Source organism: Ascaphus truei, unplaced genomic scaffold, assembly GCF_040206685.1.
Source record: "Ascaphus truei isolate aAscTru1 unplaced genomic scaffold, aAscTru1.hap1 HAP1_SCAFFOLD_2017, whole genome shotgun sequence".
NCBI classification, from domain to species: Eukaryota; Metazoa; Chordata; class Amphibia; order Anura; family Ascaphidae; genus Ascaphus; species Ascaphus truei.
In genome coordinates, this window is record NW_027454925.1 from 20,001 (window position 1) to 44,789 (window position 24,789).

The following is a 24,789-nucleotide window of genomic DNA, read 5'->3' on the forward strand; positions in this document are numbered from 1 at the left end:
ACACACCCCCCAGAGCCAGGTTCCTGGGGAAGGAGAGAAAGGGAGTGTGAGAGCGCACTCACAGTGTCACACACACACCCCCAGAGCCAGGTTCCTGGGGAAGGAGAGAAAGGGAGTGTGAGCGCGCACTCACGGTGTCACACACACACACACACACACCCACCCAGAGCCAGGTTCCTGGGGAAGGAGAGAAAGGGAGTGTGAGCGCGCACTCAAAGTGTCACACACACCCCCCCCCCCAGAGCCAGGTTCCTGGGGAAGGAGAGAAAGGGAGTGTGAGCGCACACTCACAGTGTCACACACACATACACCCCCAGAGCCAGATTCCTGGGGAAGGAGAGAAAGGGAGTGTGAGCGCGCACTCGCAGTGTCACACACACACACACACACACACACACACACACACACACACACACAGAGCCAGGTTCCTGGGGAAGGAGAGAAAGGGAGTGTGAGCGCGGACTCACAGTGTCACACACACATACACACCCAGAGCCAGGTTACTGGGGAAGGAGAGAAAGGGAGTGTGAGCGTGCACTCACAGTGTCACACGCACACACACCCAGAGCCAGGTTCCTGGGGAAGGAGAGAAAGGGAGTGTGAGCGCGCACTCACAGTGTCACACACACATACACCCCCAGAGCCAGGTTCCTGGGGAAGGAGAGAAAGGGAGTGTGTGCGCGCACTCACAGTGTCACACACACCCCCCAGAGCCAGGTTCCTGGGGAAGGAGAGAAAGGGAGTGTGAGCGCACACTCACAGTGTCACACACACACCCCCAGAGCCAGGTTCCTGGGGAAGGAGAGAAAGGGAGTGTGAGCGTGCACTCACAGTGTCACACACACACACACCCACCCAGAGCCAGGTTCCTGGGGAAGGAGAGAAAGGGAGTGTGAGCACGCACTCACAGTGTCACACCCCCCCCCCCCCAGAGCCAGGTTCCTGGGGAAGGAGAGAAAGGGAGTGTGAGCGCGCACTCACAGTCTCACACACACATACACCCCCAGAGCCAGATTCCTGGGGAAGAAGAGAAAGGGAGTGTGAGCGCGCACTCGCAGTGTCACACACACACACCCCCAGAGCCAGGTTCCTGGGGAAGGAGAGAAAGGGAGTGTGAGCGCGCACTCACAGTGTCACACACACATACACCCCCAGAGCCAGATTCCTGGGGAAGGAGAGAAAGGGAGTGTGAGCGCGCACTCGCAGTGTCACACACACACACACACACACACACACACAGAGCCAGGTTCCTGGGGAAGGAGAGAAAGGGAGTGTGAGCGCGCACTCACAGTGTCACACACACATACACCCCCAGAGCCAGGTTCCTGGGGAAGGAGAGAAAGGGAGTGTGAGCGCGCACTGACAGTGTCACACACACACACCCAGAGCCAGGTTCCTGGGGAAGGAGAGAAAGGGAGTGTGAGCGCACACTCACAGTGTCACACGAACACACACCCAGAGCCAGGTTCCTGGGGAAGGAGAGAAAGGGAGTGTGAGCGCGCACCCACAGTGTCACACACACACCCAGAGTCAGGTTCCTGGGGAAGGAGAGAAAGGGAGTGTGAGCGTGCATTCACAGTGTCTCACACACACACACACACACACCCAGAGCCAGGTTCCTGAGGAAGGAGAGAAAGTGAGTGTGAGCTCGCACTTATAGTGTCACACACACACAGAGCTAGGTTCCTGGGAAAGGAGAGAAGTGGGGGTGTGAGTGTGAACGGGCGCACGCACACACACAGAGATAGGTTCCTGGAAAAGGAGAGAAGTGGAGGTGTGAGCGGACACACACACACACACACACACACACACACACACACACACACACAGTCAGGTTCTTGGGGAAGGAGAGAAGGGGAGTGTGAGCACACACTCACAGTCACACACACACACACACAGAGCCAGTTCCTGGGGAAAGAGAGAAGCAGAGGTGTGAGCGCACGCAAACACACAGGTTCCTGGAAAAGGAGAGAAGGGGAGGTGTGAGCGCACACTCATACAGTCACACACCCAGAGCCAGGTTCTTGGGGAAGGGGAGGTATGAGTGTGAGTGCACAGTCACACACACACAGAGCCAGGTTCCTGGGAAAGGAGAGAAGGGGAGGTGTGAGTGTGAGCGCACACACACACACAGAGCCAGGTTCCTGGGAAAGGAGAGAAGGGGAGGTGTGAGTGTGAGCGCGCACACACACACCTAGAGCCAAGTTCCTGGGGAAAGAGAGAAGGGAGTTGTGAGTGTGAGCGCACACTCACACACACCCAGAACCAAGTTCCTGGGGAAAGAGAGAAGGGGAGGTGTGAGTGTGAGCGCACACACACACACACCCAGAGCCAGGTTCCTGGGAAAGGAGAGAAGGGGAGGTGTGAGTGTGAGCGCACACACACACACACAGAGCCAGGTTCCTGGGAAAGGAGAGAAGGGGAGGTGTGAGTGTGAGCGCGCACACACACACCTAGAGCCAGGTTCCTGGGGAAAGAGAGAAGGGGAGTTGTGAGTGTGAGCGCACACTCACACACACCCAGAGCCAAGTTCCTGGGGAAAGAGAGAAGGGGAGGTGTGAGTGTGAGCGCACACACACACACACACACCCAGAGCCAGGTTCCTGGGAAAGGAGAGAAGGGGAGTGTGAGCGCACACACACACACCCAGAGCCAGGTTCCTGGGAAAGGAGAGAAGGGGAGGTGTGAGTGTGAGCGCACACACACCCAGAGCCAGGTTCCTGGGAAAGGAGAGAAGGGGAGGTGTGAGTGTGAGCGCACACACCCAGAGCCAGGTTCCTGGGAAAGGAGAGAAGGGGAGGTGTGAGTGTGAGCGCACACACACACCCAGAGCCAGGTTCCTGGGAAAGGAAAGAAGGGGAGGTGTGAGTGTGAACGCATACACCCAGAGCCAGGATCCTGGAGAAAGAGAGAAGGGGAGGTGTGAGTGTGAACGCACACACACACACCCAGAGCCAGGTTACTGGGAAAGGAGAGAAGGGGAGGCGTGAGTGTGAGTGCACAGTCTCACACACACACCCAGAGCCAGGTTCCTGGGAAAGGAGAGAAGGGGAGGTGTGAGTGTGAGCGCACACACACACCCAGAGCAAGGTTCCTGGGAAAGGAGAGAAGGGGAGGTGTGAGTGTGAGAGCACACACACACACACACCCAGAGCCAGGTTCCTGGGGAAAGAGAGAAGGGGAGGTGTGAGTGTGAGCACACACACACACCCAGAGCCAGGTTCCTGGGAAAGGAGAGAAGGGGAGGTGTGAGTGTGAGTGCACAGTCACACACACACACACACACACACACACCCAGAGCCAGGTTCCTGGGAAATGAGAGAAGGGGAGGTGTGAGTGTGAGCGCACACACACCCAGAGCCAGGTTCCTGGGAAAGGAGAGAAGGGGAGGTGTGAGTGTGAGCGCGCACACACACACCCAGAGCCAGGTTCCTGGGGAAAGAGAGAAGGGGAGGTGTGAGTGTGAGCGCACACACACACACACCCAGAGCCAGGTTCCTGGGGAAAGAGAGAAGTGTGAGTGTGAACGCACACACACACACACACACACACACACCCAGAGCCAGGTTCCTGGGAAAGGAGAGAAGGGGAGGTGTGAGTGTGAGCGCACACACACACCCAGAGCCAGGTTCCTGGGAAAGGAAAGAAGGGGAGGTGTGAGTGTGAGTGCACAGTCACACACACACACACACACACACACACACCCAGAGCCAGGTTCCTGGGAAAGGAGAGAAGGGGAGGTGTGAGTGTGAGCGCACACACACCCAGAGCCAGGTTCCTGGGAAAGGAGAGAAGGGGAGGTGTGAGTGTGAGCGCGCACACACACACCCAGAGCCAGGTTCCTGGGGAAAGAGAGAAGGGGAGGTGTGAGTGTGAGCGCACACACACACACCCAGAGCCAGGTTCCTGGGGAAAGAGAGAAGTGTGAGTGTGAACGCACACACACACACACACACACTCAGAGCCAGGTTCCTGGGAAAGGAGAGAAGGAGAGGTGTGAGTGTGAGCGCACACACACACCCAGAGCCAGGTTCCTGGGAAAGGAGAGAAGGGGAGGTGTGAGTGTGAGCGCACACACACACCCAGAGGCAGGTTCCTGGGGAAAGAGAGAAAGGGAGGTGTGAGTGTGAACACACACACACACACCCAGAGCCAGGTTCCTGGGAAAGGAGAGAAGGGGAGGTGTGAGTGTGAACGCATACACACAGAGCCAGGTTCCAGGGCAAGAAGAGAAGGGGAGTGTGAGCGCACACTCAAACACACCCAAAGCCAAGTTCCAAAGAGAGAAGGGGAGGTGTGAGTGTGAGCGCACACACACACACACCCAGAGCCAGGTTCCTGGGAAAGGAGAGAAGGGGAGGTGTGTGAGCGCGCACTCACACAGTCACTCACCTCATGAGGAATTTGATGTCCCACAGGATGCTGTATATAACAGTCTGAAAGATACAAACAGATACTTATAGGAAGCCCGTGTGTGAGACGCCCTCTTATCCCATCACAGGGAGGTGTCACTGACCCTATTATACTTATAGGAACCACGTGTGTGAGACACCCTCTTATCCCATCACAGGGAGGTGTCACTGACCCTATTATACTTATAGGAACCCCATGTGTGAGACGCCCTCTTATCCCATCACAGGGAGGTGTCGCTGACCCTATTATACTTATAGGAACCCCGTGTGTGAGACGCCCTCTTATCCCATCACAGGGAGGTGTCACTGACCCTATTATACTTATAGGAACCCCGTGTGTGAGACGCCCTCTTATCCCATCACAGGGAGGTGTCGCTGACCCTATTATACTTATAGGAACCCCGTGTGTGAGACGCCCTCTTATCCCATCACAGGGAGGTGTCACTGACCCTATTATACTTATAGGAACCCAGTGTGTGAGACGCCCTCTTATCCCATCACAGGGAGGTGTCACTGACCCTATTATACTTATAGGAACCCCGTGTGTGAGACGCCCTCTTATCCCATCACAGGGAGGTGTCACTGACCCTATTAAACTTATAGGAACCCTATGTGTGAGACGCCCTCTTATCCCATCACAGGGAGGTGTCACTGACCCTATTAAACTTATAGGAACCCCGTGTGTGAGACGTCCTCTTATCCCATCACAGGGAGGTGTCACTGACCCTATTATATTTATAGGAACCCCGTGTGTGAGACGCCCTCTTATCCCATCACAGGGAGGTGTCACTGACCCTATTATACTTATAGGAACCCCGTGTGTGAGACGCCCTCTTATCCCATCACAGGGAGGTGTCACTGACCCTATTAAACTTATAGGAACCCTATGTGTGAGACGCCCTCTTATCCCATCACAGGGAGGTGTCACTGACCCTATTAAACTTATAGGAACCCCGTGTGTGAGACGCCCTCTTATCCCATCACAGGGAGGTGTCACTGACCCTATTATACTTATAGGAACCCCGTGTGTGAGACGCCCTCTTATCCCATCACAGGGAGGTGTCACTGACCCTATTAAACTTATAGGAACCCTATGTGTGAGACGCCCTCTTATCCCATCACAGGGAGGTGTCACTGACCCTATTAAACTTATAGGAACCCCGTGTGTGAGACGCCCTCTTATCCCATCACAGGGAGGTGTCACTGACCCTATTAAACTTATAGGAACCCCGTGTGGGAGACGCCCTCTTATCCCATCACAGGGAGGTGTCACTGACCCTATTAAACTTATAGGAACCCCGTGTGTGAGACGCCCTCTTATCCCATCACAGGGAGGTGTCACTGACCCTATTATACTTATAGGAACCCCGTGTGTGAGACGCCCTCTTATCCCCTCACAGGGAGGTGTCGCTGACCCTATTATACTTATAGGAACCCCGTGTGTGAGACGCCCTCTTATCCCATCACAGGGAGGTGTCGCTGACCCTATTATACTTATAGGAACCCCGTGTGTGAGAAATCCTCTTATCCCATCACAGGGAGGTGTCACTGACCCTATTATACTTATAGGAACCCCGTGTGTGAGACGCCCTCTTATCCCCTCACAGGGAGGTGTCGCTGACCCTATTATACTTATAGGAACCACGTGTGTGAGACACCCTCTTATCCCATCACAGGGAGGTGTCACTGACCCTATTATACTTATAGGAACCCCATGTGTGAGACGCCCTCTTATCCCATCACAGGGAGGTGTCGCTGACCCTATTATACTTATAGGAACCCCGTGTGTGAGACGCCCTCTTATCCCATCACAGGGAGGTGTCACTGACCCTATTATACTTATAGGAACCCCGTGTGTGAGACGCCCTCTTATCCCATCACAGGGAGGTGTCGCTGACCCTATTATACTTATAGGAACCCCGTGTGTGAGACGCCCTCTTATCCCATCACAGGGAGGTGTCACTGACCCTATTATACTTATAGGAACCCAGTGTGTGAGACGCCCTCTTATCCCATCACAGGGAGGTGTCACTGACCCTATTATACTTATAGGAACCCCGTGTGTGAGACGCCCTCTTATCCCATCACAGGGAGGTGTCACTGACCCTATTAAACTTATAGGAACCCTATGTGTGAGACGCCCTCTTATCCCATCACAGGGAGGTGTCACTGACCCTATTAAACTTATAGGAACCCCGTGTGTGAGACGTCCTCTTATCCCATCACAGGGAGGTGTCACTGACCCTATTATATTTATAGGAACCCCGTGTGTGAGACGCCCTCTTATCCCATCACAGGGAGGTGTCACTGACCCTATTATACTTATAGGAACCCCGTGTGTGAGACGCCCTCTTATCCCATCACAGGGAGGTGTCACTGACCCTATTAAACTTATAGGAACCCTATGTGTGAGACGCCCTCTTATCCCATCACAGGGAGGTGTCACTGACCCTATTAAACTTATAGGAACCCCGTGTGTGAGACGCCCTCTTATCCCATCACAGGGAGGTGTCACTGACCCTATTATACTTATAGGAACCCCGTGTGTGAGACGCCCTCTTATCCCATCACAGGGAGGTGTCACTGACCCTATTAAACTTATAGGAACCCTATGTGTGAGACGCCCTCTTATCCCATCACAGGGAGGTGTCACTGACCCTATTAAACTTATAGGAACCCCGTGTGTGAGACGCCCTCTTATCCCATCACAGGGAGGTGTCACTGACCCTATTAAACTTATAGGAACCCCGTGTGGGAGACGCCCTCTTATCCCATCACAGGGAGGTGTCACTGACCCTATTAAACTTATAGGAACCCCGTGTGTGAGACGCCCTCTTATCCCATCACAGGGAGGTGTCACTGACCCTATTATACTTATAGGAACCCCGTGTGTGAGACGCCCTCTTATCCCCTCACAGGGAGGTGTCGCTGACCCTATTATACTTATAGGAACCCCGTGTGTGAGACGCCCTCTTATCCCATCACAGGGAGGTGTCGCTGACCCTATTATACTTATAGGAACCCCGTGTGTGAGAAATCCTCTTATCCCATCACAGGGAGGTGTCACTGTCCCTATTAAATTTATAGGAACCCCGTGTGTCAGACGTCCTCTTATCCCATCACAGGGAGGTGTCACTGACCCTATTATACTGATAGGAACCCCGTGTGTGAGACGCCCTCTTATCCCATCACAGGGAGGTGTCACTGACCCTATTATACTTATAGGAACCCCGTGTGTGAGACGCCCTCTTATCCCATCACAGGGAGGTGTCACTGACCCTATTATACTTATAGGAACCCCGTGTGTGAGACTCCCTCTTATCCCATCACAGGGAGGTGACTCTGACCCTATTATACTGATAGGAACCCCGTGTGTGAGACGTCCTCTTACCCCATCACAGGGAGGTGTCACTGACCCTATTATACTTATAGGAACCCCGTTTGTGAGACGCCCTCTTATCCCTTCACAGGGAGGTGTCACTGACCCTATTATACTTATAGGAACCCCGTGTGTGAGACGCCCTCTTATCCCATCACAGGGAGGTGTCACTGACCCTATTAAACTTATAGGAACCCCGTGTGTCAGACGCCCTCTTATCCCCTCACAGGGAGGTGTCACTGACCCTATTAAACTTATAGGAACCCCGTGTGTCAGACGCCCTCTTATCCCATCACAGGGAGGTGACACTGACCCTATTATACTGATAGGAACCCCGTGTGTGAGACGTCCTCTTACCCCATCACAGGGAGGTGTCACTGACCCTATTATACTTATAGGAACCCCGTTTGTGAGACGCCCTCTTATCTCATCACAGGGAGGTGTCACTGACCCTATTATACTTATAGGAACCCCGTGTGTGAGACGCCCTCTTATCCCATCACAGGGAGGTGTCACTGACCCTATTATACTTATAGGAACCCCGTGTGTCAGACGTCCTCACCTGCATAGCGATGATCCCAAAGAGACCAAAACAAGCGTACGGAACAAACTTTCTCGTTAAGACCAGAACGCAGCCAGCTGAGGGGAGAGAGACGGACATTACTCAGGATCCCGCCCCAGAGGTGGCTGCACCGTGTGTAACTGTAATAGAAAGGCGCTGTATAATACACAGGTATTACTCAGGATCCCGCCCCAGAGGTGGCTGCACCGTGTAAAACTGTAATAGAAAGGCGCTGTATAATACACAGGTATTACTCAGGATCCCGCCCCAGAGGTGGCTGCACCGTGTAAAACTGTAATAGAAAGGCGCTGTATAATACACAGATATTACTCAGGATCCCGCCCCAGAGGTGGCTGCACCATGTATAACTGTAATAGAAAGGCGCTGTATAATACACAGATATTACTCAGGATCCCGCCCCAGAGGTGGCTGCACCGTGTATAACTGTAATAGAAAGGCGCAGTATAATACACAGATATTACTCAGGATCCCGCCCCAGAGGTGGCTGCACCGTGTGTAACTGTAATAGAAAGGCGCTGTATAATACACAGATATTACCCAGGATCCCGCCCCAGAGGTGGCTGCACCGTGTATAACTGTAATAGAAAGGCTCTGTATAATACACAGATATTACTCAGGATCCCGCCCCAGAGGTGGCTGCACCTTGTGTAACTGTAATAGAAAGGCGCTGTATAATACACAGATATTACTCAGGATCCCGCCCCAGAGGTGGCTGCACCGTGTATAACTGTAATAGAAAGGCGCTGTATAATACACAGATATTACTCAGATTCCCGCCCCAGAGGTGGCTGCACCGTGTGTAACTGTAATAGAAAGGCGCTGTATAATACACAGATATTACTCAGGTTCCCGCCCCAGAGGTGGCTGCACCGTGTATAACTGTAATAGAAAGGCGCTGTATAATACACAGATATTACTCAGGATCCCGCCCCAGAGGTGGCTGCACCGTGTGTAACTGTAATAGAAAGGCGCTGTATAATACACAGATATTACTCAGATTCCCGCCCCAGAGGTGGCTGCACCGTGTGTAACTGTAATAGAAAGGCGCTGTATAATACACAGATATTACTCAGGTTCCCGCCCCAGAGGTGGCTGCACCGTGTATAACTGTAATAGAAAGGCGCTGTATAATACACAGATATTACTCAGGATCCCGCCCCAGAGGTGGCTGCACCGTGTATAACTGTAATAGAAAGGTGCGCTGTATAATACACAGATATTACTCAGGATCCCGCCCCAGAGGTGGCTGCACCGTGTATAACTGTAATAGAAAGGCGCTGTATAATACACAGGTATTACTCAGGATCCCGCCCCAGAGGTGGCTGCACCGTGTATAACTGTAATAGAAAGGCGCTGTATAATACACAGATATTACTCAGATTCCCGCCCCAGAGGTGGCTGCACCGTGTGTAACTGTAATAGAAAGGCGCTGTATAATACACAGATATTACTCAGGTTCCCGCCCCAGAGGTGGCTGCACCGTGTATAACTGTAATAGAAAGGCGCTGTATAATACACAGATATTACTCAGGATCCCGCCCCAGAGGTGGCTGCACCGTGTGTAACTGTAATAGAAAGGCGCTGTATAATACACAGATATTACTCAGATTCCCGCCCCAGAGGTGGCTGCACCGTGTGTAACTGTAATAGAAAGGCGCTGTATAATACACAGATATTACTCAGGTTCCCGCCCCAGAGGTGGCTGCACCGTGTATAACTGTAATAGAAAGGCGCTGTATAATACACAGATATTACTCAGGATCCCGCCCCAGAGGTGGCTGCACCGTGTATAACTGTAATAGAAAGGTGCGCTGTATAATACACAGATATTACTCAGGATCCCGCCCCAGAGGTGGCTGCACCGTGTATAACTGTAATAGAAAGGCGCTGTATAATACACAGGTATTACTCAGGATCCCGCCCCAGAGGTGGCTGCACCGTGTGTAACTGTAATAGAAAGGCGCTGTATAATACACAGATATTACTCAGATTCCCGCCCCAGAGGTGGCTGCACCGTGTGTAACTGTAATAGAAAGGCGCTGTATAATACACAGATATTACTCAGGTTCCCGCCCCAGAGGTGGCTGCACCGTGTATAACTGTAATAGAAAGGCGCTGTATAATACACAGATATTACTCAGGATCCCGCCCCAGAGGTGGCTGCACCGTGTATCACTGTAATAGAAAGGCGCTGTATAATACACAGATATTACTCAGGATCCCGCCCCAGAGGTGGCTGCACCGTGTATAACTGTAATAGAAAGGCGCTGTATAATACACAGATATTACTCAGGATCCCGCCCCAGAGGTGGCTGCACCGTGTATAACTGTAATAGAAAGGCGCTGTATAATACACAGATATTACTCAGGATCCCGCCCCAGAGGTGGCTGCACCGTGTGTAACTGTAATAGAAAGGCGCTGTATAATACACAGATATTACTCAGGATCCCGTCACAGAGGTGGCTGCACCGTGTATAACTGTAATAGAAAGGCGCTGTATAATACACAGATATTACTCAGGATCCCGCCCCAGAGGTGGCTGCACCGTGTGTAACTGTAATAGAAAGGCGCTGTATAATACACAGGTATTACTCAGGATCCCGCCCCAGAGGTGGCTGCACCGTGTGTAACTGTAATAGAAAGGCGCTGTATAATACACAGGTATTACTCAGGATCCCGCCCCAGAGGTGGCTGCACCGTGTATAACTGTAATAGAAAGGCGCTGTATAATACACAGATATTACTCAGGATCCCAGAGGTGGCTGCACGTTGTATAACGGTGATACTCGGCAGCGCTGTATAATACACAGGATCCCGCCCCGGGGGTGGCTGCACGTTGTATAACGGTGATACTCGGTAGTGCTGTATAATACACAGGATCCCGCCCCGGGGGCGGCTGCACGGTGTAGCACGGTGATACTCCGTAGCGCTGTATAATACACAGGTATTACTCAGGATCCCGCCCCGGGGGCGGCTGCACGGTGTAGCACGGTGATACTCGGCAGCGCTGTATAATACACAGGATCCCGCCCCGGGGGCGGCTGCACGTTGTATAACGGTGATACTCGGCAGCGCTGTATAATACACAGGATCCCGCCCCGGGGGCGGCTGCACGGTGTAGCACGGTGATACTCGGCAGCGCTGTATAATACACAGGATCCCGCCCCGGAGGTGGCTGCACGTTGTATAACGGTGATACTCGGCAGCGCTGTATAATACACAGGATCCCGCCCCGGGGGTGGCTGCACGGTGTAGCACGGTGATACTCGGCAGCGCTGTATAATACACAGGATCCCGCCCCGGGGGTGGCTGCACGGTGTAGCACGGTGATATTCGGCAGCGCTCACCCAGCTGGCCGCACATGTTGATGATGATGAAGATGGTGGCGAGGAAGGCCCCGCAGCCCCAGGACATGTTGATGTAGTCCCGCTGCTCCCCCCACTGCAGCCACATGCGGAGGCCATCCTCCAGGAAGGTGCTGATCAGGCAGAGGTGCGCCAGGTGCGGGAGGTAACGCTTAGTGACACGGAGGAACTGCAAGGGAAGGGGGCGGGGTGGAGACAGGGAGTCAGTCCCACATAGGACCAAAGTGACATATACAGATGTCTCAATCCGTGTGTGTTTGTGTGTGTGTCAGTCGGCGTGTGTGTGTGTGAGTCAGTCGGCGTGTGTGTGTGTGTGTGTCAGTCGGCGTGTGTGTCAGTCAGCGCGGGTGTGTGAGTCAGTCGGCATGTGTGAGTCAGTCGGCGTGTGTGTCAGTGTGTGTGAGTCAGTCGGCGTGTGTGTCTCAGTCTGTGCGTGTGTGTGTGTGAGTCGGCGTGTGAGTGTGCAAGTCAGTCGCCGTGTGTGTGAGTCAGTCGGCGTGTGCGAGTCAGTCGGCGTGTGCGAGTCAGTCGGCGTGTGCGAGTCAGTCGGCGTGTGCGAGTCAGTCGGCGTGTGCGAGTCAGTCGGCGTGTGCGAGTCAGTCGGCGTGTGCGAGTCAGTCGGCGTGTGCGAGTCAGTCGGCGTGTGCGAGTCAGTCGGCGTGCGCGAGTCAGTCGGCGTGCGCGAGTCAGTCGGCGTGCGCGAGTCAGTCGGCGTGCGCGAGTCAGTCGGCGTGCGCGAGTCATTCGGCGTGTGTGCGCGAGTCAGTCGGCGTGTGTGCGCGAGTCAGTCGGCGTGTGTGTGAGTCAGTCGGCGTGTGTGTGTGTGAGTCAGTCGGCGTGTGCGCGAGTCAGTCGGCGTGTGTGTGAGTCAGTCGGCGTGCGCGAGTCAGTCGGCGTGTGTGCGCGAGTCAGTCGGCGTGTGTGCGCGAGTCAGTCGGCGTGTGTGTGTGTGTGAGTCAGTCGGTGTGTGCGCGAGTCAGTCGGCGTGTGTGCGCGAGTCAGTCGGCATGTGTGCGCGAGTCAGTCGGCGTGTGCGCGCGAGTCAGTCGGCGTGTGCGCGCGAGTCAGTCGGCGTGTGCGCGCGAGTCAGTCGGCGTGTGCGCGCGAGTCAGTCGGCGTGTGCGCGCGAGTCAGTCGGCGTGTGCGCGCGAGTCAGTCGGCGTGTGTGCGCGAGTCAGTCGGCGTGTGTGCGCGAGTCAGTCGGCGTGTGTGTGTGTGAGTCAGTCGGCGTGTGCGCGAGTCAGTCGGCGTGTGTGTGTCTGAGTCAGTCGGCGTGCGCGAGTCAGTCGGCGTGTGTGCGCGAGTCAGTCGGCGTGTGTGCGCGAGTCAGTCGGCGTGTGTGCGCGAGTCAGTCGGCGTGTGTGCGCGAGTCAGTCGGCGTGTGTGTGTGTGTGTGTGTGAGTCAGTCGGCGTGTGCGCGAGTCAGTCGGCGTGTGCGCGCGAGTCAGTCGGCGTGTGCGCGCGAGTCAGTCGGCGTGTGCGCGCGAGTCAGTCGGCGTGTGCGCGCGAGTCAGTCGGCGTGTGCGCGCGAGTCAGTCGGCGTGTGCGCGCGAGTCAGTCGGCGTGTGCGCGCGAGTCAGTCGGCGTGTGCGCGCGAGTCAGTCGGCGTGTGCGCGCGAGTCAGTCGGCGTGTGTGCGCGAGTCAGTCGGCGTGTGTGTGCGAGTCAGTCGGCGTGTGTGTGAGTCAGTCGGCGTGTGTGTGAGTCAGTCGGCGTGTGTGAGTCGGCGTGTGTGAATCAGTCGGCGTGTGTGTGTCAGTCAGCGCGGGTGTGTGTCAGTCGGCGCGTGTGTGAGTCAGTCGGCGCATGTGTGTGAGTCAGTCGGCGTGTGTGTGTTAGTCAGTCAGCATGTATGAGTCAGTCGGCGTGTGTGAGTCAGTCGGCGCGCGTGTTTGTCAGTCGGCGCGCGTGTTTGTCAGTCGGCGCGCGTGTGTCAGTCGGCGCGCGCGTGTCAGTCGGCGCGTGTGTGTGTCAGTCGGCGCGTGTGTGTGTCAGTCGGCGCATGTGTGTGAGTCAGTCGGCGTGTGTGTGTTAGTCAGTCGGCATGTATGAGTCAGTCGGCGTGTGTGAGTCAGCGTGTGTGTCTCAGTCGGCTTGTGTGTGTGTGTAAGTCGGCGTGTGTGTCAGTCTGCGCGTGTGTGTGTGAGTCAGTCGGCGTGTGTGTGTGTGTGTGTGTGTGTGTGTGTGTGTGTGTGTGTGTGTGTGTGTGAGTCGGCGTGTGAGTGTGCGAGTCAGTCGGCGTGTGTGTGTGTGTCAGTCGGCGTGTGTGTGTGAGTCAGTCGGCGTGTGTGTGAGTCAGTCGGCGTGTGTGTGTGAGTCAGTCGGCGTGTGTGTGTGAGTCAGTCGGCGTGTGTGTGTGAGTCAGTCGGCGTGTGTGAGTCAGTCGGAGTGTGTGTGAGTCAGTCGGCGTGTGTGCGCGAGTCAGTCGGCGTGTGTGCGCGAGTCAGTCGGCGTGTGTGCGCGAGTCAGTCGGCGTGTGTGCGCGAGTCAGTCGGCGTGTGTGCGCGAGTCAGTCGGCGTGTGTGCGCGAGTCAGTCGGCGTGTGTGCGTGAGTCAGTCGGCGTGTGTGTGCGTCAGTCGGCGCGTATGTGTGAGTCAGTCGGCGCGTGTGTGAGTCAGTCTGCGCGTGTGTGTGAGTCAGTCGGCGCGTGTGTGTGAGTCAGTCGGCGCGTGTGTGTGAGTCAGTCGGCGCGTGTGTGTGAGTCAGTCGGCGCGTGTGTGTGAGTCAGTCGGCGCGTGTGTGTGAGTCAGTCGGCGCGTGTGTGTGTCAGTCGGCGCGTGTGTGTGAGTCAGTCGGCGCGTGTGTGTGAGTCAGTCGGCGTGTGTGTGTGTGAGTCAGTCGGCGTGTGAGTCAGTCGGCGTGTGTGTGTGTGAGTCAGTCGGCGCGTGTGTGTGAGTCAGTCGGCGCGTGTGTGTGAGTCAGTTGGCGCGTGTGTGTGAGTCAGTCGGCGCGTGTGTGTGAGTCAGTCGGCGTGTGTGTGTGAGTCAGTCGGCGTGTGTGTGTGTGAGTCAGTCGGCGTGTGTGTGTGTGTGTGTGAGTCAGTCGGCGTGTGTGTGTGAGTCAGTCGGCGTGTGTGTGTGTCAGTCGGCATGTGTGTGTGTGTGTCAGTCGGCGTGTGTCAGTCGGCGTGTGTGTGTGTGAGTCAGTCGGCGTGTGTGTGTGTGTGAGAGTCAGTCGGCGTGTGTGTGTGAGTCAGTCGGCGTGTGAGTGTGTGAGTCAGTCGGCGTGTGAGTCAGTCGGCGTGTGAGTGTGCGAGTCAGTCAGCGTGTGAGTGTGCGAGTCACTCGGCGTGTGAGTGTGCGAGTCAGTCGGCGTGTGTGTGCGAGTCAGTCGGCGTGTGTGTGTGCGAGTCAGTCGGCATGTGTGTGAGTGTGAGTCAGTCGGCGTGTGTGTGAGTCAGTCGGCGTGTGTGAGTCAGTCGGCGTGTGAGTGTGCGAGTCAGTCGGCATGTGTGCGCGAGTCAGTCGGCGTGTGTGCGCGAGTCAGTCGGCGTGTGTGCGCGAGTCAGTCGGCGTGTGTGCGCGAGTCAGTCGGCGTGTGTGCGCGAGTCAGTCGGCGTGTGTGCGCGAGTCAGTCGGCGTGTGTGCGCGAGTCAGTCAACGTGTGTGTGCGAGTCAGTCGGCGTGTGTGTGCGAGTCAGTCGGCGTGTGAGTGTGCGAGTCAGTCGGCGTGTGAGTGTGCGAGTCAGTCGGCGTGTGAGTGTGCGAGTCAGTCGGCGTGTGAGTGTGCGAGTCAGTCGGCGTGAGTGTGCGAGTCAGTCGGCGTGTGAGTGTGCGAGTCAGTCGGCGTGTGAGTGTGCGAGTCAGTCGGCGTGTGAGTGTGCGAGTCAGTCGGCATGTGAGTGTGCGAGTCAGTCGGCGTGTGAGTGTGCGAGTCAGTCGGCGTGAGTGTGCGAGTCAGTCGGCGTGTGAGTGTGTGTGTGTGTGAGTCAGTCGGCGTGTGTGTGTGCGAGTCAGTCGGCGTGTGTGTGTGTGAGTCAGTCGGTGTGTGTGCGAGTCAGTCGGCGTGTGTGTGAGTCAGTCGGCGTGTGAGTCAGTCGGCGTGTGAGTGTGCGAGTCAGTCAGCGTGTGAGTGTGCGAGTCAGTCGGCGTGTGTATGCGAGTCAGTCGGCGTGTGTGTGTGTGTGAGTCAGTCAGCGTGTGCGAGTCAGTCAGCGCGTGTGCGTGTGTGAGTCAGTCGGCTCGTGTGTGTGTGTGAGTCAGTCGGCGCGTGTGCGTGTGTGAGTCAGTCGGCGTGTGTGAGTCAGTCGGCGTGTGTGTGAGTCAGTCGGCGTGTGTGAGTCAGTCGGCGTGTGTGTGCCAGCGCTCGTGTGTGTCAGTCGGCGCGTGTCTGTGTGTCAGTTAGCGTGCTTGTGTGTCAGTCGGCGCGCATGTGTGTGTCAGTCGGCGCGCGTGTTTGTCAGTCGGCGCGCGTGTTTGTCAGTCGGCGCGCGCGTGTGTGTCAGTCGGCGCGTGTGTGTCAGTCGGCGCGTGTGTGTCAGTCGGCGCACGTGTGTGTCAGCCGGCGCGCGTGTGTGTCAGTCGGCGCGCGTGTGTGTCAGTCGGCGCGCGTGTGTGTCAGTCGGCGCGCGTGTGTGTCAGTCGGCGCGCGTGTGTGTCAGTCAGCGCGCGTGTGTCAGTCAGCGCGCATGTGTCAATCAGCGCGCGTGTGTGTCAGTCAGCGCGCGTGTGTGTCAGTCAGCGCGCGTGTGTGTCAGTCAGCGCGCGTGTGTGTCAGTCAGCGCGCGTGTGTGTCAGTCAGCGCGTGTCTGTGTGTCAGTCAGCGCGCGTGTGTCAGTCAGCGCGCGTGTGTGTCAGTCAGCGCGTGTCTGTGTGTCAGTTAGCGTGCTTGTGTGTCAGTCGGCGCGCATGTGTGTGTCAGTCGGCGCGCGCGTTCTGCATGTTATAGTTGTAACCACATTGCTCGTTATCTCTATATACAGACTGCTACGGTTTACTCTGCAGGGGGTATATGTAGTGTGCGAGGGGTATTTACCTTCTATATTTATATTGTGGCAATAACACCACACATGGGGTATATCTGACCTGGAAGAAGCTAATAACCTGTTATTAGCTATTACTATGGGGTATATAGCTGATGCGGGAAGGGGTAATTAGATGTCACTCGGGGGGGGATATTCAAGCGGTCATTGGGTACATCTTTCTTGAGAATATGATAATTAGCTCAGAGGGGTAATTAGCCGTCATTGGGGGTATGGCTAATCATGGGGTGGAGGGGTATTTAAGATAATCACGTGGGGGAGATAATTGTTTTGACAGAAGGGGCAATTTGCTGTCACATCAGACCTGGGAGGGGTAATAAGCTGTCAGTGGGGTAATTCGCCGTCGGTGGGGTTATATCTGACCTGGGAGGGGGGTAATTAGCGGTCAGTGGGGTTATATCAGACCTAGGAGGCGGTAATTAGCCATCAGTGGGGTAATTAGCTGACCTGGGGGGGGTAATTAGCTGACCTGGGGGGGGTAATTAGCTGACCTGGGGGGGGTAATTAGCTGACCTGGGGGGGGGTAATTAGCTGTCAGTGGGGTTATATGTGATCTGGGAGGGGGGGTAATATCAGCCCTGAGAGGGGTTAATTAGCTATTCCCCTCCCCCCCTCAATCTGCCTTGGTTCCTCCCATCCCTCCTTGCCAACCACAGACCCTTGGGAGCTACCACCAGCCGCTAAAGGGGTGACACCAAGGGTGGACCATACCATTTCACAACAAGGGGGGTTATGAGTGTAACGGTTTGGTTGACCAGTCCCATTACCCGTGGCGGGTTAGTAAAGGGGGAGGGGACTGAAACCGGGTGCGGCCGGTACCTGGTCCGCCAGCTCCTCGGCGCCCCTCATCATATCCGCGGGCGGCATCTCCTATGCGTTAAGCGAATGAGCCCGTCCGTCCCGTGCTCTGCCACGGTTAGCAAGAAGGGCGGGGCCAAGCAGCTGGGGCGTCACTCACAGCAAACGAGCGCCGTCATTGGTTGAGAGCGAGCAGAGGGGGCGGGCCCCTCCTCCTCCTTCCGAGGCCGACCAATCGGGCGGTCACAGCTCACCGCTTCGCTGAGAAGCCGGGCATCAAGAGGGCAAGGGGAAAGCAGTGTCACGTGATAGGAGGCGGCGACGCGCGTGGCGGCCATCTTGGATTAGGGCAAAACGCCCATATTTGCCACGTGGGAGGGCAGAGGTGTGAAGGCGGGAATTAGTGTGATGAGAGTATGTATAGGGAGGATGGTGTGACTAAGGAGTGGCAGAGAGGGGTATATCGAGATATTAGGGTGAGATGTAAGGAGGGACAGAGGAGGGTATAGTGAGATATTAGGGGGAGATGCAAGGAGGGGCAGAGCGTGGTATAGTGAGATATTAGGGCTAAGATGTAAGGAGGGGCAGGGGAGGGTATAGTGAGATATTAGGGTGAGATGTAAGGAGGGGCAGAGGAGGGTATAGTGAGATATTAGGGTGAGGTGTAAGGAGGGGCAGAGGGGGGTATAGTGAGATATATGAGGGTGAGATGTAAGGAGGGGTAGAGGAGGGTATAGTGAGATATTAGGGTGAGATGTAAGGAGCGGGCAGAGGAGGGTATAGTGAGATATTAGGGTGAGATGTAAGGAGGGGCAGAAGGGGTATAGTGAGGGGCAGAGGAGGGTATAGTGAGATATTAGGGTGAGATGTAAGGAGGGGCAGAGGAGGGTATAGTGAGATATTAGGGTGAGATGTAAGGAGGGGCAGAGGAGTGTATAGTGAGATATTAGGGTGAGATGTAAGGAGGGGCAGAGGAGGGTATATTGAGATATTAGGGCTGAGATGTAAGGAGGGGCAGAGGAGGGTATAGTGAGATATTAGGGTGAGATGTAAGGAGGGGCAGAGGAGGGTATAGTGAGATATTAGGGTGAGATGTAAGGAGGGGCAGAGCGGTGTATAGTGAGATATTAGGGTGAGATGTAAGGAGGGGCAGAGGAGGGTATAGTGAGATAGGGTGAGATGTAAGGAGGGGCAGAGGAGGGTATAGTGAGATATTAGGGCTGAGATGTAAGGTGGGGCAGAGGAGGGTATAGTGAGATATTAGGGTGAGATGTAAGGAGGGGCAGAGGAGGGTATAGTGAGATATTAGGGTGAGATGTAAGGAGGGGCAGAGGAGGGTATAGTGAGATATTAGGGTGAGATGTAAGGAGGGGCAGAGGAGGGTATAGTGAGATATTAGGGTGAGATGTAAGGAGGGGCAGAGGAGGGTATAGTGAGATATTAGGGCTGAGATGTAAGGAGGGGCAGAGGGGGGTATAGTGAGATATTAGGGCTGAGATGTAAGGAGGGGCAGAGGGGGGTATAGTGAGATATTAGGGTGAGATGTAAGGAGGGGCAGAGGGGGGTATAGTGACATAGGGTGAGATGTAAGGATGGGCAGAGGGGGGTATAGTGAGATATTAGGGTGAGACGTAAGGAGGGGCAGAGGAGGGTATAGTGAGATATTAGGGTGAGATGTAAGGAGGGGCAGAGGGGGGTATAGTGACATAGGGTGAGATGTAAGGATGGGCAGGGGGTGATAAAAGTATTTCACACTCACACACGCAGTTGGTACGCTTGTCCACTAGATGGCAGTCCCTGCTGTACGATTTATTTTATTTATGTATATAACGTGTTACCGGGAAGTAATCTATTTCAAGTTACCTCTCATTTTCATGTATGTCCTGGTCACAGAGTTATAATAACAAATACATGGTTACAAATACATAGTTACATTAAGTGAGCAGGGTTATACATTATATACAAGACATTGCATGCACAGTAAGAGATAATATATATTATAGGCGTATGTCACAGTTACAGATAATATATATTATAGGCGTATATAACAGTTACAGATAATATATATTATAGGCGTATGTAGCAGTTACAGATAATATATATTATAGGCGTATGTAACAGTTACAGATAATATATAATATAGGCGTATGTAACAGTTACAGATAATATATATTATAGGCGTATGTAACAATTACAGATAATATATATTATAGGCGTATGTAACAGTTACAGATAATATATATTATAGGCGTATGTAACAGTTACAGATAATATATATTATAGGCGTATGTAACAGTTACAGATAATATATATTATAGGCGTATGTAGCAGTTACAGATAATATATATTATAGGCGTATGTAACAGTTACAGATAATATATATTATAGGCGTATGTAGCAGTTACAGATAATATATATTATAGGCGTATGTAACAGTTACAGATAATATATATTATAGGCGTATGTAGCAGTTACAGATAATATATATTATAGGCGTATGTAACAGTTACAGATAATATATATTATAGGCGTATGTAACAGTTACAGATAATATATATTATAGGCGTATGTAACAGTTACAGATAATATATATTATAGGCGTATGTAGCAGTTACAGATAATATATATTATAGGCGTATGTAACAGTTACAGATAATATATATTATAGGCGTATGTAGCAGTTACAGATAATATATATTATAGGCGTATGTAACAGTTACAGATAATATATATTATAGGCGTATGTAACAGCTACAGATAATATATATTATAGGCGTATGTAACAGTTACAGATAATATATATTATAGGCGTATGTAGCAGTTACAGATAATATATATTATAGGCGTATGTAACAGTTACAGATAATATATATTATAGGCGTGTGTAACAGTTACAGATAATATATATTATAGGCGTGTGTAACAGTTACAGATAATATATATTATAGGCGTATGTAACAGTTACAGATAATATATATTATAGGCGTATGTAACAGTTACAGATAATATATATTATAGGCGTATGTAACAGTTACAGATAATATATATTATAGGCGTATGTAACAGTTACAGATAATATATATTATAGGCGTATGTAGCAGTTACAGATAATATATATTATAGGCGTATGTAACAGTTACAGATAATATATATTATAGGCGTATGTAACAGTTACAGATAATATATATTATAGGCGTATGTAACAGTTACAGATAATATATATTATAGGCGTATGTAACAGTTACAGATAATATATATTATAGGCGTATGTAGCAGTTACAGATAATATATATTATAGGCGTATGTAACAGTTACAGATAATATATATTATAGGCGTATGTAACAGTTACAGATAATATATATTATAGGCGTATGTAACAGTTACAGATAATATATATTATAGGCGTATGTAACAGTTACAGATAATATATATTATAGGCGTATGTAACAGTTACAGATAATATATATTATAGGCGTATGTAGCAGTTACAGATAATATATATTATAGGCGTATGTAGCAGTTACAGATAATATATATTATAGGCGTATGTAACAGTTACAGATAATATATATTATAGGCGTATGTAGCAGTTACAGATAATATATATTATAGGCGTATGTAACAGTTACAGATAATATATATTATAGGCGTATGTAACAGTTACAGATAATATATATTATAGGCGTATATAACAGTTACAGACCAGATTAAAATGTGAGACAGCTTTGGTTATGAAAGGACTTAGGGCCTCATGCAGAGAGCAGCGCTATTTACAATCTCGCCATTTTCCGGCAAAAATCGCGCAAAAAACAGCTGAAAATGGCGAGGTAGGAAAAAAGCGCCATTTTTTTTTTCTATTTGAAAATCTCGCCGCACGGCTGGCGAGAAACTACATCTCGCCAGTCTGAAAAATTTCCAAATTCAGAAAGGCGCGCTCACCATCTAGCGGCTGTTTTTGGCGCGATTTTCTCCAATTTTCTCCGCCAACTAAAGTTGGCAAGAAGCAGGAGCTCGCCGGCTATAAGGAAACAAAAAAAAATGCGCAATTTTTTTTCTCCCCTTTCAGCTGCGCGCATCTCCTCATTTACAATTCTCCACGTGCAGTAATGCTAAAAATAGCGGATTTCGCCCATTTCTGCATATGGAGAATAAAACTCTCCATTAAAGCTACTTTTTCTTAAACTCTCCAATTTATTCTAGCGCTGCTCTCTGCATAGGCCCCTTAGACTGGTGGCGGCTGTGAGAGTCTCCGTCAGACTGTCCCAGTTTTGGGGTGCACGGTAAGAGAAGGAAGAGCGGCCGGATACTTTGCAGAACCTTGGGACCATGAACAGTCTTCTGGAGTCAGATCTCAGGGGGTAAGGTATGTTACCATACACCCACATACATTAAACACTGCAATTCCACTACAGGGTTTTTAATATAATATATATATTTTATATACACATTGTTACATATTTTTTTTTTTTGGTTTTAATACATTTGTCAGTAATGTGACCAATAAAATAGTATTATTTTTCATGTGATCCTAGTTTGAGAGCCGCAGTGGCTGAATTCTCTGCAGGACTCGTGTGGTTAGTACTCTCTCCCCTACGTGCTGACGAGCGCATCTTTTGTGCAGGACCCTGCGGTGCCTCTTTGGATCTATTTGTCTACATATCATTTAGTGAAACCCTTTGGCAAAGCGTTATAAGCCTGCAGCCACGTCACGACCAGTATGCAGCCACGTCACGGCCAGTATGCAGCCACGTCACGACCAGTATGCAGCCACGTCACGGCATGACCTGTATGCAGCCACGTCACGGCCAGTATGCAGCCACGTCACGGCATGACCAGTATGCAGCCATGTCACGGCATGACCAGTATGCAGCCACGTCACGGCCAGTATGCAGCCACGTCACGGCATGACCAGTATGCAGCCATGTCATGGCATGACCAGTATTCAGCCACATCACGGCACGACCAGTATGCAGTCATGTCACGGCACGACCAGTATGCAGCCACGTCACGGCCAGTATGCAGCCACGTCACGGCCAGTATGCAGTCACAGCATGACCAGTATGCAGCCACGTCACGGCATGACCAGTATGCAGTCACAGCATGACCAGTATGCAGCCACGTCACGGCACGACCAGTATGCAGCCACGTCACGGCATGACCAGCATGCAGCCACGTCACGGCATGACCAGTCTGCAGCCACGTCACGGCACGACCAGTATGCAGCCACGTCACGGCATGACCAGTATGCAGCCACGTCACGGCATGACCAGCATGCAGCCACGTCACAGCATGACCAGTATGCAGCCAAGTCACGGCACAACCAGTATGCAGCCACGTCACGGCACGACCAGTATGCAGCCACGTCACGGCATGACCAGCATGCAGCCACGTCACGGCATGACCAGCATGCAGCCACGTCACGGCATGACCAGTATGCAGCCACGTCACGGCATGACCAGTATGCAGCCACGTCACGGCATGACCAGTATGCAGTCACAGCATGACCAGTATGCAGCCACGTCACGGCATGACCAGCATGCAGCCACCATCACGGCACGACCAGTATGCAGTCACAGCATGACCAGTATGCAGCCACGTCACGGCACGACCAGTATGCAGCCACGTCACGGCATGACCAGCATGCAGCCACGTCACGGCATGACCAGTCTGCAGCCACGTCACGGCACGACCAGTATGCAGCCACGTCACGGCATGACCAGTATGCAGCCACGTCACGGCATGACCAGCATGCAGCCACGTCACAGCATGACCAGTATGCAGCCAAGTCACGGCACAACCAGTATGCAGCCACGTCACGGCACGACCAGTATGCAGCCACGTCACGGCATGACCAGTATGCAGCCACGTCACGGCATGACCAGTATGCAGCCATGTCACGGCATGACCAGTATGCAGCCACGTCACGGCATGACCAGTATGCAGCCACGTCACGGCATGACCAGCATGCAGCCACATCACGGCATGACCAGCATGCAGCAACGTCACGGCATGACCAGTATGCAGCCACGTCACGGCATGACCAGTATGCAGCCACGTCACGGCATGACCAGTATGCAGCCACGTCACGGCACGACCAGTATGCAGCCACGTCACGGCACGACCAGTATGCAGCCACGTCACGGCACGACCCGTATGCAGCCACGTCACGACATGACCAGTATGCCGCCACGTCACGGCATGACCAGTATGCAGCCACGTCACGGCATGACCAGTATGCAGCCACGTCACGGCATGACCAGTATGCAGCCACGTCACGGCACGACCAGTATGCAGCCACGTCACGGCATGACCAGTATGCAGCCACGTGACAGAATGACCAGTATGCAGCCACGTCACGGCATGACCAGTATGCAGCCACGTCACAGCACGACCAGTATGCAGCCACGTCACGGCACGACCAGTATGCAGCCACGTCACGGCATGACCAGTATGCAGCCACGTGACAGAATGACCAGTATGCAGCCACGTCACGGCATGACTAGTATGTAGCCACGTCACGGCACGACCAATATGGAGAAATGCATGATGGGTATTTTCCGGAGAAGTATGGAGAGATGCATGATGGGTATTACCCGGAGAAGTATGGAGAGATGAATGCTGGGTATTACCCAGAGAAGTATGGAGAGATGCATGCTGGGTATTACCCAGAGAAGTATGGAGAGATGCATGCTGGGTATTACCCAGAGAAGTATGGAGTGATGCATGCTGGGTATTACCCGGAGAAGTATGGAGTGATGCATGCTGGGTATTACCCGGAGAAGTATGGAGTGATGCATGCTGGGTATTACCCAGAGAAGTATGGAGAGATGCATGATGGGTATTACCCAGAGACGGGAAAATGAATTAAATGGTTCGAGAGCAAACACAAGTCTGTGACATCATCACGCGGGGGAAGAAATTAAAATGGCGGTGGGTCGGACATATCACAAGAAGAAATGACCATCGTTGGGCAAATATGGAACTCGACTGAATTCCAAGAGAGATGAAGAGATAAAAAGACCAAGACGACCCAAAGTAAGATGAGAGGAGGAGATAAGAACGTGAGCGACGTGGAGAAGAGAGGCTGTAACCGCAGGACCTGGGGGATCACTGGGGAGACTGCAGTATGTGTCTGCAGCAGTGGGGACACACGGGCTGGAGAGGATGGGATGAGGGAATGTGTGGGAGCGACATGGAGGAAGAGGCTGTAACCGCAGGACCTGGGAGATCACTGGGGAGGCTTCATCCAGCAGTGGGGAGACATGGGCT

General features: G+C 52.8%; 1 protein-coding gene across 1 annotated transcript in view; it reads right to left on the reverse strand.

The window, feature by feature from the left end:
* LOC142477151 (surfeit locus protein 4-like) overlaps positions 1-17,650 on the reverse strand; it is a 24,681-nt gene extending 7,031 nt beyond the window's left edge. Inside the window, exons 1-4 of the mRNA XM_075582199.1 lie at positions 17,541-17,650; positions 11,723-11,909; positions 8,354-8,430; positions 4,393-4,436 (exon numbers count right to left, since the gene is read on the reverse strand). Of these exons, the coding sequence (XP_075438314.1) occupies positions 4,393-4,436; positions 8,354-8,430; positions 11,723-11,909; positions 17,541-17,588 (356 nt within the window). The 5' untranslated portion in view covers positions 17,589-17,650. The remainder of the gene's footprint in view (positions 1-4,392; positions 4,437-8,353; positions 8,431-11,722; positions 11,910-17,540) is intronic.
* Between the last annotated feature and the right edge of the window lie 7,139 nt (positions 17,651-24,789).